The sequence below is a fragment of the Hyla sarda genome, chromosome 2 (genome assembly GCF_029499605.1).
Source record: "Hyla sarda isolate aHylSar1 chromosome 2, aHylSar1.hap1, whole genome shotgun sequence".
NCBI classification, from domain to species: Eukaryota; Metazoa; Chordata; class Amphibia; order Anura; family Hylidae; genus Hyla; species Hyla sarda.
The window spans coordinates 1,532,741-1,545,928 of record NC_079190.1 but is presented as its reverse complement, the minus strand read 5'-3'; the positions used below and the strand labels follow the sequence as shown (position 1 = coordinate 1,545,928).

The following is a 13,188-nucleotide window of genomic DNA, read 5'->3' as shown; positions in this document are numbered from 1 at the left end:
CCCCCATCTCTTTCTACTAACCCTCCAGCAGTGGAGGAGACGCTCTATGTGGTGGAGCCGACCATTCATGTCCGCCATATTGGTGATGACACATGGAAGGATTCTCCGGCTTTATAGTCACTAATATCTTACACAGAGTAATAGAGAAGGAACCAGACAGACATGTAACCAAACGTTTTCTCTGAAGGCCATGGTCCTCTTCACCAATGACCCAACAAGGATGGAGAAGGCCAGAAAGCACATGGCTGCCAGGATATTACACCTCACCCTAGAGATAATCCACCTGATAACCGGAGAGGTGAGAGGTCACATGACGTCTTATCCCTAGAAATAATCCCGGAAATGACTGGAAAGGGGGCGGATTCTTAGAATGTCTGTAGTGATCAGTGTCTCACCATACACAGGATTACACAGTAGTGAAGAAGTGGTCTGGTGAGTGTGTGACCCCCCGTGTGTCAGGAGGATCGGGCACCACCCAGAGCCCCACCCCCGAGGAGCCTCCACCTCATTCACTGATACATGAGCAGAAGATCCTAGAACTGACCACCAGGATGACTGAGCTGCTGACTGGAGAGGTGACACTGCTGGGAATGCTGGGACATTATACAATAAGGGAGGGCTCTGCTGATGACTGTATCATTGTGTGTGTCAGGTTCCTATAAGGTGTCAGGACGTCACTGTCTATTTCTCCATGGAGGAGTGGGAGTATATAGAAGGACACAAGGATCTGTACCAGGACATAGTCATGATGGGGGATCACCGGCCCCCAACATCACAAGGTAAGAAGACTTATATATAGATATCACTCTCACTACCTAGTAACATAGAAATCTATCCAGCAGGTGATGTATTCATTCCCTGTGTGTTCCCTACAGATGGATATACAGGAGGTGATGTATTCTGTCCCTGTGTGTTCTCTACAGATGGATATACAGGAGGTGATGTATTCATTCCCTGTGTGTTCACTAGAGATGGATATACAGGAGGTGATGTATTCATTCCCTGTGTGTTCACTAGAGATGGACATACAGGAGGTGATGTATTCATTCCCTGTGTATTCCCTACAGATGAATATACAGGAGGTGATGTATTCATTCCCTGTGTGTTCCCCCCTACAGATAGATATACAGGAGGTGATGTCTTCATTCCCTGTGTGTTCCCTTGTACAGATGGATATACAGGAGGTGATGTATTCATTCCCTGTGTGTTCACTAGAGATGGATATACAGGAGGTGATGTATTCATTCCCTGTGTGTTCCCTACATATGGATATACAGCAGGTGATGTATTCATTCCCTGTGTGTTCACTAGAGATGGATATACAGGAGGTGATGTATTCATTCCCTGTGTGTTCCCTAGAGATGGATATACAGGAGGTGATGTATCATTCCCTGTGTGTTCTCTAGAGATGGATATACAGCATGTGATGTATTCATTCTCTGTGTGTTCTCTAGAGATGGACATACAGGAGGTGATGCATTCAGTTCCTGTGTGTTCCCCCCTACAGATAGATATACAGGAGGTGATTTATTCATTCCCTGTGTGTTCCCTACAGATGTGTGATGCATTCATTCCATGTGTGTTGCCTACATATGGATATACAGGAGGTGATGTATTCATTCCCTGTGTGTTCTCTACAGATGGATATACAGCAGGTGATGTATTCATTCCCTGTGTGTTCCATACAGATGGATATATAGGAGGCGATGTATTCATTCTTTGTGTGTTCCCTACAGATGGATATACAGGAGGTGATGTATTTATTCCCTGTGTTTTCCCTACAGATGGATATACAGGAGGTGATGTATTCAGTCCCTGTGTGTTCCCCCCTACAAATGGATATACAGCAGGTGATGTATTCAGTTCCTGTGTGTTCCCTTCAGATGGATATACAGGAGGTGATGTATTCATTCCCTGTGTGTTCCCTACAGATGGATATACAGGAGGTGAAGTATTTATTCCCAGTGTGTTCCCTACGGATGGAGTCCTTGATAGAAAAACACCCGAAAGGTGTCCCCGCCCACTGTATTCCCAGGACTGTCCAGAGGGAAATGTCCCAGAGAAGCATCAGGTAGATGAGGCTGATCCTATATCTCTATAGGGGGGTCCTGCAGTCGTAGATGTGAAGGTAGATTTTGGGGGTCTCTGTTGCTCCTCCTGTCTGCTGTATTGTAGTGAATTGTTCTATATGTCACATCAGGGGGGAGATCTGACTAATAATAAAGTGGAGGATGAAGAAGAGAGGATGAGCGGCCATCACCCGTGTATGAGAGAAGTGAAGGAGGAAATTCCAGGAGGTGTTACCCCAGGTATGTAATAATTCCAGGAGGTGTTACCCCAGGTATGTAATAATTCCAGGAGGTGTTACCCCAGGTATGTAATAATCCCAGGAGGTGTTACCCCAGGTATGTAATAATGCCAGGAGGTGTTACCCCAGGTATGTAATAATGCCAGGAGGTGTTACCCCAGTTATGTAATAATGCCGGGAGGTGTTGTCCCAGGTATGTAATAATTCCGGGAGGTGTTGTCCCAGGTATGTAATAATGCCAGGAGGTGTTACCCCAGTTATGTAATAATGCCGGGAGGTGTTGTCCCAGTTATGTAATAATGCCGGGAGGTGTTGTCCCAGGTATGTAATAATTCCGGGAGGTGTTGTCCCAGGTATGTAATAATTCCGGGAGGTGTTGTCCCAGGTATGTAATAATGCCAGGAGGTGTTACCCCAGTTATGTAATAATGCCGGGAGGTGTTGTCCCAGTTATGTAATAATGCCGGGAGGTGTTGTCCCAGGTATGTAATAATTCCGGGAGGTGTTGTCCCAGGTATGTAATAATTCCAGGAGGTGTTGTCCCAGGTATGTAATAATTGATACCGTTATGGTTGTGGAGTGTAAGATCAGGAATAATAGAGGATTGTAAAGATGTTGTAGGTGAAGTTATAAGGAGGGATGGACCCTGGTGGGGTGGAGGTGATGTATTCGGGGCCGGTCCCTCCAGTTTGTGTTGACGGAGCCAAGTTTGATCAGGCTGGAATCACACACAATTGGGTTTTCTCTGGGGCTACACAGCGAATTGTGGACATGTGAAAATCACCGTGTGATGGTATATCTCAAAATATACAGAGAAAGTGGGGATGTAGGGACTCACTGTGGATGTAGGGACTCAGTGGTGATGTAGGGACTTAGTGGGGATGTAGGGACTTAGTGGGGATGTAGGGACTTAGTGGGGATGTAGGGACTTAGTGGGGATGTAGGGACTTAGTGGGGATGTAGGGACTTAGTGGGGATGTAGGGACTCAGTGGGGATGTAGGGACTCAGTGGGGATGTAGGGACTTAGTGGGGATGTAGGGACTTAGTGGGGATGTAGGGACTCAGGGACTCAGTGGGGATGTAGGGACTCAGTGGTGTTGTAGGGACTTAGTGGGGATGTAGGGACTTAGTGGGGATGTAGGGACTTAGTGGGGATGTAGGGACTCACTGTGGATGTAGGGACTCAGTGGTGATGTAGGGACTTAGTGGGGATGTAGGGACTTAGTGGGGATGTAGGGACTTAGTGGGGATGTAGGGACTCACTGTGGATGTAGGGACTCAGTGGTGATGTAGGGACTTAGTGGGGATGTAGGGACTCAGTGGGGATGTAGGGACTCAGTGGGGATGTAGGGACTTAGTGGGGATGTAGGGACTTAGTGGGGATGTAGGGACTCAGGGACTCAGTGGGGATGTAGGGACTCAGTGGTGTTGTAGGGACTCAGTGGTGTTGTAGGGACTCAGTGGGGATGTAGGGACTCAGTGGGGATGTAGGGACTCACAATGGCTGCCATTACCGCCCCACAGTTGCTAGAAATCCATGTACTATGTATCCTGCAACTTTATTTATTTTTTTGAGGCATATGCAGGAGTGGATTGAAAATTATTGGGACGTATAAAAGAGGCCCCCACCCCGCCCTCCTTCTCTGTCCTGCAGAATCTTTTTCTGACTTTGTCTCAAAAAACTGCATCAGAAACTGTGTGATTCCAGTGTATTAGGAATGTAACAAAATGTGTCTGCACTGTGGATAAAAAATGTAATTATGAAATAAATTTTTTTATCTAAACAGAAAATTCCAGTGATGGAAACTTCATGTCATCACTAGATCCTAAAGTAGAAGATGAAGACATCATGCAGCACTCCCCAGGAGAGGACCTTCTTTCCCTTACTGTACATCCAGGACCTCACAGTACAGATCTATCCTATAATGCCCCTAATCATGGGGAACCTTCTCCTGACCCATCACAGGTTGTTACCACAAGGACAGATCAGAGAGAAGGGAAAAGGTTTCATTGTGATGAATGTAAGAAAGAGTTTACAAAAAATTCAGATCTTATAACACACAGAAGAAGTCACACAGAGGAGAAGACATATTCATGTTCACTGTGTGGGAAATGTTTTACAGATACATCAGAACTTGTGTCACATGAGAGACTGCACACAGCAGAGAATCCATATTCATGCTCAAAATGTGGGAAACATTTTGCCCAGAAAACAGATCTTGTTATACATCAGGAAACGCACACAGATAAGGGGCTATATCCATGTTCAGAATGTGGGAAAAGTTTTACAAGAAAATATAATCTTATTGCACATATGAAAATTCACACAGGAGAAAAGCTGTATTCATGTTCAAAATGTGGGAAATATTTTATAGAAGAATCAAAGCTTGTTACACATGAGAAAAGTCACACAGGAGCGAAACCTTATTCATGTTCAGAATGTGGGAAATCTTTCGCAAAAAAATCAAGTCTTGTAATACATGAGAGAAATCACACAGGAGAGAAGCCGTATGCATGTTCAGAATGTGGGAAACGCTTTACAGATAAAAGATATTTTGTTAAACATCAAAGAATTCACACAGGAGAGAAGACACATTCATGTTCTGAATGTGGTAAATGTTTTGCAAATAAATCATGTCTTGTTATACACCAGAGAAATCACACAGGAAAGAAACCATATTCATGTTCCGAATGTGGGAAATGTTTTAGAGACAAAGAATATTTTGTAACACATACAAGAATTCACACAGGAGATGAACTTATTTCATGTTCAGAATGTGGGAAATGTTTTGCAGATAAAAGATATTTCACTGTCCATATGAGAATTCACACGGGGGAAAAGCCATTTTCATGTTCAGAATGTGGGAAAGGTTTTAGAACTCAATCAAATCTTCGTTTACATGAGAGACGGAAACACACAGGAGAGAAGCCACATTCATGTTCAGAATGTGGAAAATGTTTTACAAATAAATCATGCCTTGTTATTCATCAGAGAATTCATACAGGAGAGAAGCCATATTTCTGTTCAGAATGTGGGAAGTGTTTTGCAAATAAATCATATCTTGTTTTACATAAGAGAATTCACACAGGAGAGAAGCTATATACATGTTCAGAATGTGGGAAATGTTTTGCAGATAAAAATTATTTTGTTGTACATAAGAATAATCACACAGAGAAGCCCTTTTCATGCTCAGAATGTGGGAAATGTTTTGCAGATAAAAAATATTTAGCTGTTCATAAGAAAAATCACACACGAGAGAAGCCATTTTCATGCTCAGAATGTGAGAAAACTTTTACAAAAAAATCGAGCCTCATTATACACAAGAGAATTCACACAGGAGAGAAGCCATATTCATGTTCAGAATGTGGGAAATCTTTTGCAAAAAAATCTAATCTTGTCAAACATGAAAGAAGTCACTCAGAAGAGAAACCGTATTCATGTTTAGAATGTGGCAAAAGTTTTAAAAATAAATCAAGTTTGGTTACACATGAGAGAAGAAGCCACACAGGACAGAAGCCTATTGATGGTTTATATGTGGGAAATAATTTATAAGAATGTTTTGAATTTCAGAATTTCGTATAGAGAAAAAAATGATACTCCTGTTTGGATTTTCGTGTTTATGAAAAAAAAAAAAAGGCTATATATCAGTCGAGATCCGATGGTGTCCATTGTGCATGGGAGACCCCGGACTAAGCTTCAAAACTAGGGAAATAGTAGAGGCGGGGGCAAGGCACCGAAGCAGATGGCCACACGTTGAAGTGGGTCCCATTCCATGAGGCCGCTACATAAGCTTTCCACCGGGTGACCTTGCACCTCCCGCCGCCGTCCTAAGCATTCACCTACCCTGCACCCTAATCCGAACCCCCTTGGAGGCATCCCAAGGTTCCTGAGGCCGGCCCCGCCATCTCCAGCAGGCTGCAGCGCTGCCATTATGGGCCCCGCTCAAGGCCTCCGATCCCTGGGACCTGTCTGTATCGGTGATCCTGATCCTGCTCACACCGCTGCTTAAGCCGGAGGACCGGCGGACTGCCCTGTCACCTCTGCCGCTCACCTCCACGATCCCAGTGGCTCCTCGGTGTGTTCCGATGCTGCCATCTTCTGCTCCCTGTACTCCTGGAGACTGCTGCGTTGACCCCGGCTCCTGCTGACATCCGGACCTCCTCTCCAGCCGTGCTGAGTGTAGCGCTGGGAATAGCAGTGAGTGGATCCTCAGCCCTGCTGCTGGAGGGGCCCCCTCTTCGGCTGCCTACCAGCAACCCTCCTCTGGAAGCCCCTTAGTCTCCTCTTCTCTACTGGGAGGGGGGATGCCATCTTGGGCCTCAGTTATGAGTGGGTCCTCATCCCCCCCCCCTCCATTGCTCCTCCTGCGCCCTCTTCTGACTACACTGAACACAGCCCATCTCCACCTGCAACATCTAGTGTGGAGCCTGCTGCTTCTTCCATAGCTGAGACCTGGGCTGTATTGCCTATCCCTCCCTCTTCACTGATACCTGGACTCTCCTCAGCCAACTACACCTCGCTCTCCCAAGCCTCAGAGAGTCATGTCTGCCCAAAAGCTGTGTGCTGGGGCCCCCCACCCGGGTAGCTCCCTCCGCCACGCCAGTGCCTTCAGTACCATTCTTACTGGTGGCAGACAATACCTCTTGGGATGCCCTCTCTGAGTCGGACTTGGCATGCTCAGGTGTGCCTGCTCATTCCCCTGTCCCGCTGGACTGGAGCCAACTTCTTTCCCAGATCCTGACAAAGGAGGTTTTAGCTCGCTCATTGCTGAAGTCAAGGACACTTGCAGGGCAGAGATTTCAACCATACGTCACGATTTGCAGCAAGCTTCGGGCAGGGTTGAAAACTTGGAGGACGTCCGTGACTCTACCAGGGCCTATATTGCTCAACTCCATTCTACAATTGCCTCTCAAACAGACTTTCTAAGTGATCTCCACTCTCATGTTAAGGACTTGGACAATCGGGGGGCTGCCTGAGGCGACAAGAGAGGAAGATCTCCATGTGAACCTGGAGGCTCTTTTTAATCTCATTCTGGGCGAGCCTTCCTTCCATAAAATCAAACTGGATAGGGCCCACAGAGCCCTCCGCCCCAAATCCACTTCTGGCGCTCCTAGGGATGTTATCTGCTGTGTGCACGATTGAAGAGGCTACCATGGCTAAGGTCCGATCCCTGAGGAACTTTGATTTTGATGGGGCCCCTATCCAACTCTATCAAGACCTCTCCTGGCTTATGTTGAGGAAACGGCGGATACTCCAGCCTCTCCTAGCAGTCCTGCAATCTCATCAAGTGCCTTACCAGTGGAGTTTCCCGCTTGCCTAAACGCTCGTAGGGATGGACGCTCTGCGGTTTTGCGTTCCATTGCCGATCTCCCAGCCTTTTGCTCTACACTGGATTTACCTTACCTTCAGCTGGTGGACTGGGACTTGATGTCTCCTCCTCCTCTCCCTCCAGTTTGTCAGCCTTTCCGGCCCCATAGGTCTGGGAATCAGGAGTCTATGCCTCCTGCTCCTGGAGGCTCTCCTCGGGCCCCTCCTTGACCTGTGGTGCTATTTGTTTTTTGATATTTTCTTCTAAGTGGTGGTGTCGGGTCTGTTCTTGGACTCTTGTTCTCTCCTGACTTCAGCTACATGTTTATGTTTCATTGTATTTTTGAATGCTTTGTATGCTCACTATGTTTTTGCATATTTGGTCACCTGTGTTTTCTAAGCCTATGTCCGTTTGGCACGGCCTCGGGATGGGATGCTTACTCATTTGGTGGCTGTTTTCTGGTGATGTTCTCCCACTTCTCCCCCTGAGGCTGTGACAGTGGACTGGATCTTTTTGGGATCCGTATGTTTCCTGTTTTTTTCTCAGATCTTAGCCACTGCGTTGGCCCCTTGGCCAATGGTTTATTTTTTGTTTGTTGTTTTGTTTTCTGTCCTTTTGTCTTGTTTTCTGTTTGTTTCTATGTCTCCCTTTTTGTTTTCTTTCCTTCTGTTTCTCTTCCCCTTTTCTAGGTTTCTCTGTGTCCCCTTTCTCATGTTGGGGCCTGGATGGTGGTCCCCTGTTTGGTTGGTCCTGGTTTAAGCTTCTGGTCTCATGGGTCAGTCTTCATTTGCATTTTTCCTCTCCCCTCTTTCAGGATGGTTAAGTGTGTCTCACTGAAAGTTAAGGGCCTTAACTCCCCCCTAAAGGGCGTCTTTTCTAGCGTAAGTTGCTTACGCTGCATGCCGATATTGTTTTCCTTCAGGAAACACATTTTAGCCGCTCTGGCTCTTTTCAATTTCTCCATCACATCTACCCTCAGGTTTTTTCAGCTCCCTCTGATAGGAAAGTAGCCAGGTTGCTGTACTCATTTCTAGACCTTGCCCACTTCAAGTCTCTTCCTCCTATATTGATCCCCTGGGGCGCTATGTAATAGTGGAGGGAATGTTGGGTGGTGCCTCGATTTTGCTTTGTAATCCCTATGCCCCCAGATCTCATTTTTGTGTAGGGTCCTAGTTAAGCTCCATGAATATCCTCCTTCTGCAAGGTTTGTCGGCGGCGATTTCAATCATGTTTTTTTTCACCTTCTTTGGATCGCCATTCGCTTTCTGCTGCCCCTCCCCCACCTGCCCAATTGCGCTCTGCCTAGCTTTTTCGCCGCCTTATTCGAGCTTTGCCGTTGTACATCCTTTGGCGAATTAACCACCCGACGGATCGCTCTTTTAGTTTCTATTCCCATCCCCATAGGTTGCCCTCGTGTATAGACTATTTTTTCGGTAACCTCCCGATGGTTCGTATGCTCTCGACTGCCTCTTTGGAACCTATTTCCCGGTCTGATTACTGTCCTGTTCTTCTTTCTTTTTCTCCCTTCTCCTTGGCGCTGTCATTGGCATCTCAATGACTCTCTGCTTAAGTCTCTGCCCTCCTGTGAGTCAATACAGGCATGCCTGACTGAATATTTGCCACCAATAGGGGTTCAGTTTCCTCTCAGGCTGTCCTCTGGGAAGCCCATGAATCAGTTGTCCGGGGACATTGTATTGCCCTTTGTTCCCATTTGAAAAAGGATGCCCTGGCTTGCTCCCGAGAGCTTAGAGCTCGCATTGCAAAATTGGAGGCTCTTTTAATGTCTTCCTCTTCTCTCTCGATCCTTAGGCGATTGGTAGCTGCCCGGGCCCAATTGGCTGAAGGATTCTTCACGTGTTCCTCATTATCATCCTGCTGATATTTCCCATCTCTTTGTTCGCAATTATACTGACCTCTACTCCCTCCCATCTCAGCTTCCGTCTGACTCGGTGGAGCGTGCTGCGGAACTTGACTCCTATTTCTCTCGATGCGGCCTGCCGACTCTGTCGGAGGCGGATTGTGCTGTCTCGAACACTTCTATGACCCATGAAGAGCTTCAGGACGTCCTCAAGTCTCTTCCTGCGGGTCGCTTCCCCGGTCCGGACACTTTTCACTTATTTATACTATAAGACCTACTCTTCTGTCCTTCTGCCTAGGCTGGTTTCTCTTTTTAACTCTTTTATAGGGGGGGGGGGGGGGGATCCCGCAATCCATTCTGCTCTCTTTGATCACCTTGATACCTAAGCCCAGTAAGGACCCCCATGATTGCTCCAGTTATATTTGAAGCTATTCCCTTAAGTGCTAGCTATACGACTTTGCTCTTTTCTCCCCTACCTCGTTCACAAGGACCAGGTCGGCTTTATACTTTGCCGTCAGGGGGGTGATAATATTAGAAGGGTAGTGGATCTTGTTGACCTGATCAAAGTTCTGAACAGGCTTTGATTCTAAGCCTTGATGCGGAAAAGTCCTTTGATCGGCTGGGGTGGCCTTTTCTTTTCGCTACTTTGCAGAAGTTTGGTATCACTGTTAATGGTCTCTACCCATCCCCTTCTGCTTCTCTTAAACTTCCTCATTCTCCTTCCCTGACCTTTCCTTTGTTTAATGGTACTCGCCAGGGGTGTATGTTGTCCCCACTTATTTTTATGTTATGTATCGAACCCCTTGCTCCTATGATTCGGGGGGACCCAGACATCACTGGCATTGCCCTTCACGATAGGGAATTTAAGATTTGTTTGTTTGCTGATGATCTTTTGCACACTCTCTCCCGTCCTTTACTTTCTCTTCCTTGTTTATATCGGGTTCTGCATGCCTATGGGGTGGTTTTGGGCTACAAGGTCAATCTGTCTAAATCTGAAGCTCCACTCTTCCCCTTCCTTTCACCCTCTCTACTCTCCTATGTGCAAACTTTTCTTTCAAGTGGTCCCTGACTGCTATTAAGTACCTGGGTGTCTATCTTACCCCTTCCTATTCTTCCCTTTACTCTACTATTTTCCTCCCTCTTTTTTATGAGCTCAGAGCCCTCATGGAGAGCAATATATTTAGTTTTTTGGGTGTGTAGGAGCCGTTAAAATGACGATCCTCCCTAAATTGCTTTATTATTTTGAAACATTAGCCGGTACTTGTCCCACTCTATGCTCTTTGCAATTGGCTATTTTCCACTTTATATGGGATGGAAAGCGCCATCATCTTTCAATGTTGGTCATGATTGCCAGGCGGTCCATGGGGGGGGTCTTGCGGTCCCTGATGTAACTAAATATTACTTGGCAGCCCATTTACGAGACCTGGTGGCTTGGTCTACATATCATGCATATAGCTGATGGATGGAGCTAGAGAAGTTATGGTTGGCCCCTGTACATCCTAATACCCTTCTGTGGTGTGTTCCTCCTCCTGATCTACCCTTGCCTTCTTTGCTAGGTCCTATGTCCTTTTCCAAGTATGTGTGGGGCTATTGCTGTAGGATATTTAGATTGTTCTCCTCGTCACCTATGAGATCCTTTGTGTACCACCCTGATTTCCCCTCTGGTTTAACCTAGGGAATGGTAAGGGAGTGGGGTTCTCAGGGGCCGGTTTTGCTGGTTTGATGTGGTGGATCCTCTATCTCGATCTCTCCTGTCTTTTGATTTGTTGGATGCTTGCAGTGAGCTCCCCCTCTCTGAACAGTTCCATTATTTGCAACTACAGCACTATATGTCTTCTGAACTCTGTGGTTGTGTCCCAACCCACCGACTTTGAACGGTTATACCTTAATGGACCTCAGGCACAGGGACTTCTCTCCGATATCTACTTCCTTCTCCTTCATCCCATAGATAGGGACCCTCCCTCACATCGCTTCATGCACCAGTGGGAGGAGGCTTTGAATACTACCAGTGACGGATTATATGGAAATGGGCTTCCAAGGCTTCTATCTGTATGGCCTATAAGGAGAGTCAATAGAAAATGCTTATGGGGTGGTACCATACCCCGGAACTCCTGAATAAATTGAACCCTACTATACCCCCCTCAGTGCTGGTGCGGTGGGATTGAGGACGGTTTTGGTTTTTCATATCTTCTGGTCCTGCCCCCTTATAATGGACTATTGGCGTATGGTGCATTGCTTGATCACTGGTGTTTTCGGTGTCTTGGTCCCCCTTGATCCTCTTTATTATCTTTTACACCTGTCTTATAGGGCCATGTCTAAGAAGCCATTCAAGCTTTTCATGCAAATAGTGTTAGCTGCTAAGACCCTTATAGCCAAGTGCTGGAAGATGACCCTGCCTCCTTCGGAATTAGACTTAGTGGCCCGTATCCGTGTGATCCGCTCTTTAGAATCTCTTACAGCTTCTTTAAAAAAAACTCTACGCCTGTATTTCTCTCTGTGTGGGCCCCTTGGGATCGCTTTTCTGATCGTCAACCTCCGTGAGTGTAGCAGTATTATTCTTTGCTTTCACTCTTGTCTTCTTTTTCTCTTCTTCTATTCTCCCCCTCCAATTCCTCCTTTTGGGTCTTGTGTTTGGTCTTCTGTATTGTTCTTGTAGTTGTTTGTAGTTGTGTCTCCCTCTACCCATGTTTGTTTTGTTTGTGATTTGTCCTCCTAGTTCGTGTCACTTGAAGAGGTGACTTGGTTACTTATATCTACTTCATATATACTCTTGGGCTGTTCTAGCCGGCTAAGACCTACATGTGTTGATATGCTATTGCTTCATTTTGTGCCCATTCTCTATGTTTTGTGACCCGTTAATTTGGGTCTGACGACCTTCTGTGCTACTTCTTATGGAGTATTTTTTGTTTGATTTGTTTCTTATGTGAAAAATTTAATAAAAATTACAGTAAAAAAAAAAAAGAAATAGTAGAGGCAGGAGGAGGTAGGGTAGAACTGGATAAAAAAAACACTTCAAAAACATAAATAGTATTGTCTATAACAGATTACTCTAATGGTAGGCGTGTATATATATATATATATATATATATATATATATATATATATATATCTTTATTTATTCATTCACTTTATTGCATATGTTGTTACAATTGTAGTGATACCTTGTATGTGTATTTTTTAGCACTTCCAAAAAATAAAAACAATTGTTGTTGAAATAAATTATTTTTATTTCATTTTAATTTATTTAATTTTTATTTTATGACTATTTGAGCACTTACAGGGCCCTTTATACTGTGCTAAAATAAATAAAATCATGTTTCCTCCATCATTCTGCTCTCAGTAAAAACCCATAATGAGAATGTGAAAACAGAATTGTAGATATTTTTGCAAATATATAAAATTTACAAGGACATAAATATTCATACTCTTTTATTATGGCACTGGGGATTTAGCTCTGGGCTCTTCTATTTCTTTCAATCATCCTGGAGATGTTTCTACTGAATATTCCCAAGAGCTTAGTGGCCTCCATAATTCTTACATGGAAGAAGAAGGAACAACCAGGACTCTTCCTAGAGCTGCCGCCCACCAAATTAAGTAATTGGGGGAGAAGGGTCTAGGTAATAGAGGAGACCAAGAACCCAATGGGCACTGACCTCCAAAAGATCCTGTGTGCAGATGGAAGAAACTTCCAGGAGGTCCAGAACATCACTGCA

The 13,188-nt window shown here is 45.3% G+C and overlaps 1 protein-coding gene across 1 annotated transcript in view; it reads left to right on the top strand.

The window, feature by feature from the left end:
• LOC130358247 (oocyte zinc finger protein XlCOF7.1-like) overlaps positions 1-12,568 on the top strand; it is a 44,627-nt gene extending 32,059 nt beyond the window's left edge. Inside the window, exons 7-12 of the mRNA XM_056561197.1 lie at positions 137-298; positions 405-575; positions 650-779; positions 1,785-2,071; positions 2,201-2,309; positions 4,096-12,568. Of these exons, the coding sequence (XP_056417172.1) occupies positions 137-298; positions 405-575; positions 650-779; positions 1,785-2,071; positions 2,201-2,309; positions 4,096-5,861 (2,625 nt within the window). The 3' untranslated portion in view covers positions 5,862-12,568. The remainder of the gene's footprint in view (positions 1-136; positions 299-404; positions 576-649; positions 780-1,784; positions 2,072-2,200; positions 2,310-4,095) is intronic.
• The last annotated feature ends 620 nt before the right edge of the window (positions 12,569-13,188 follow it).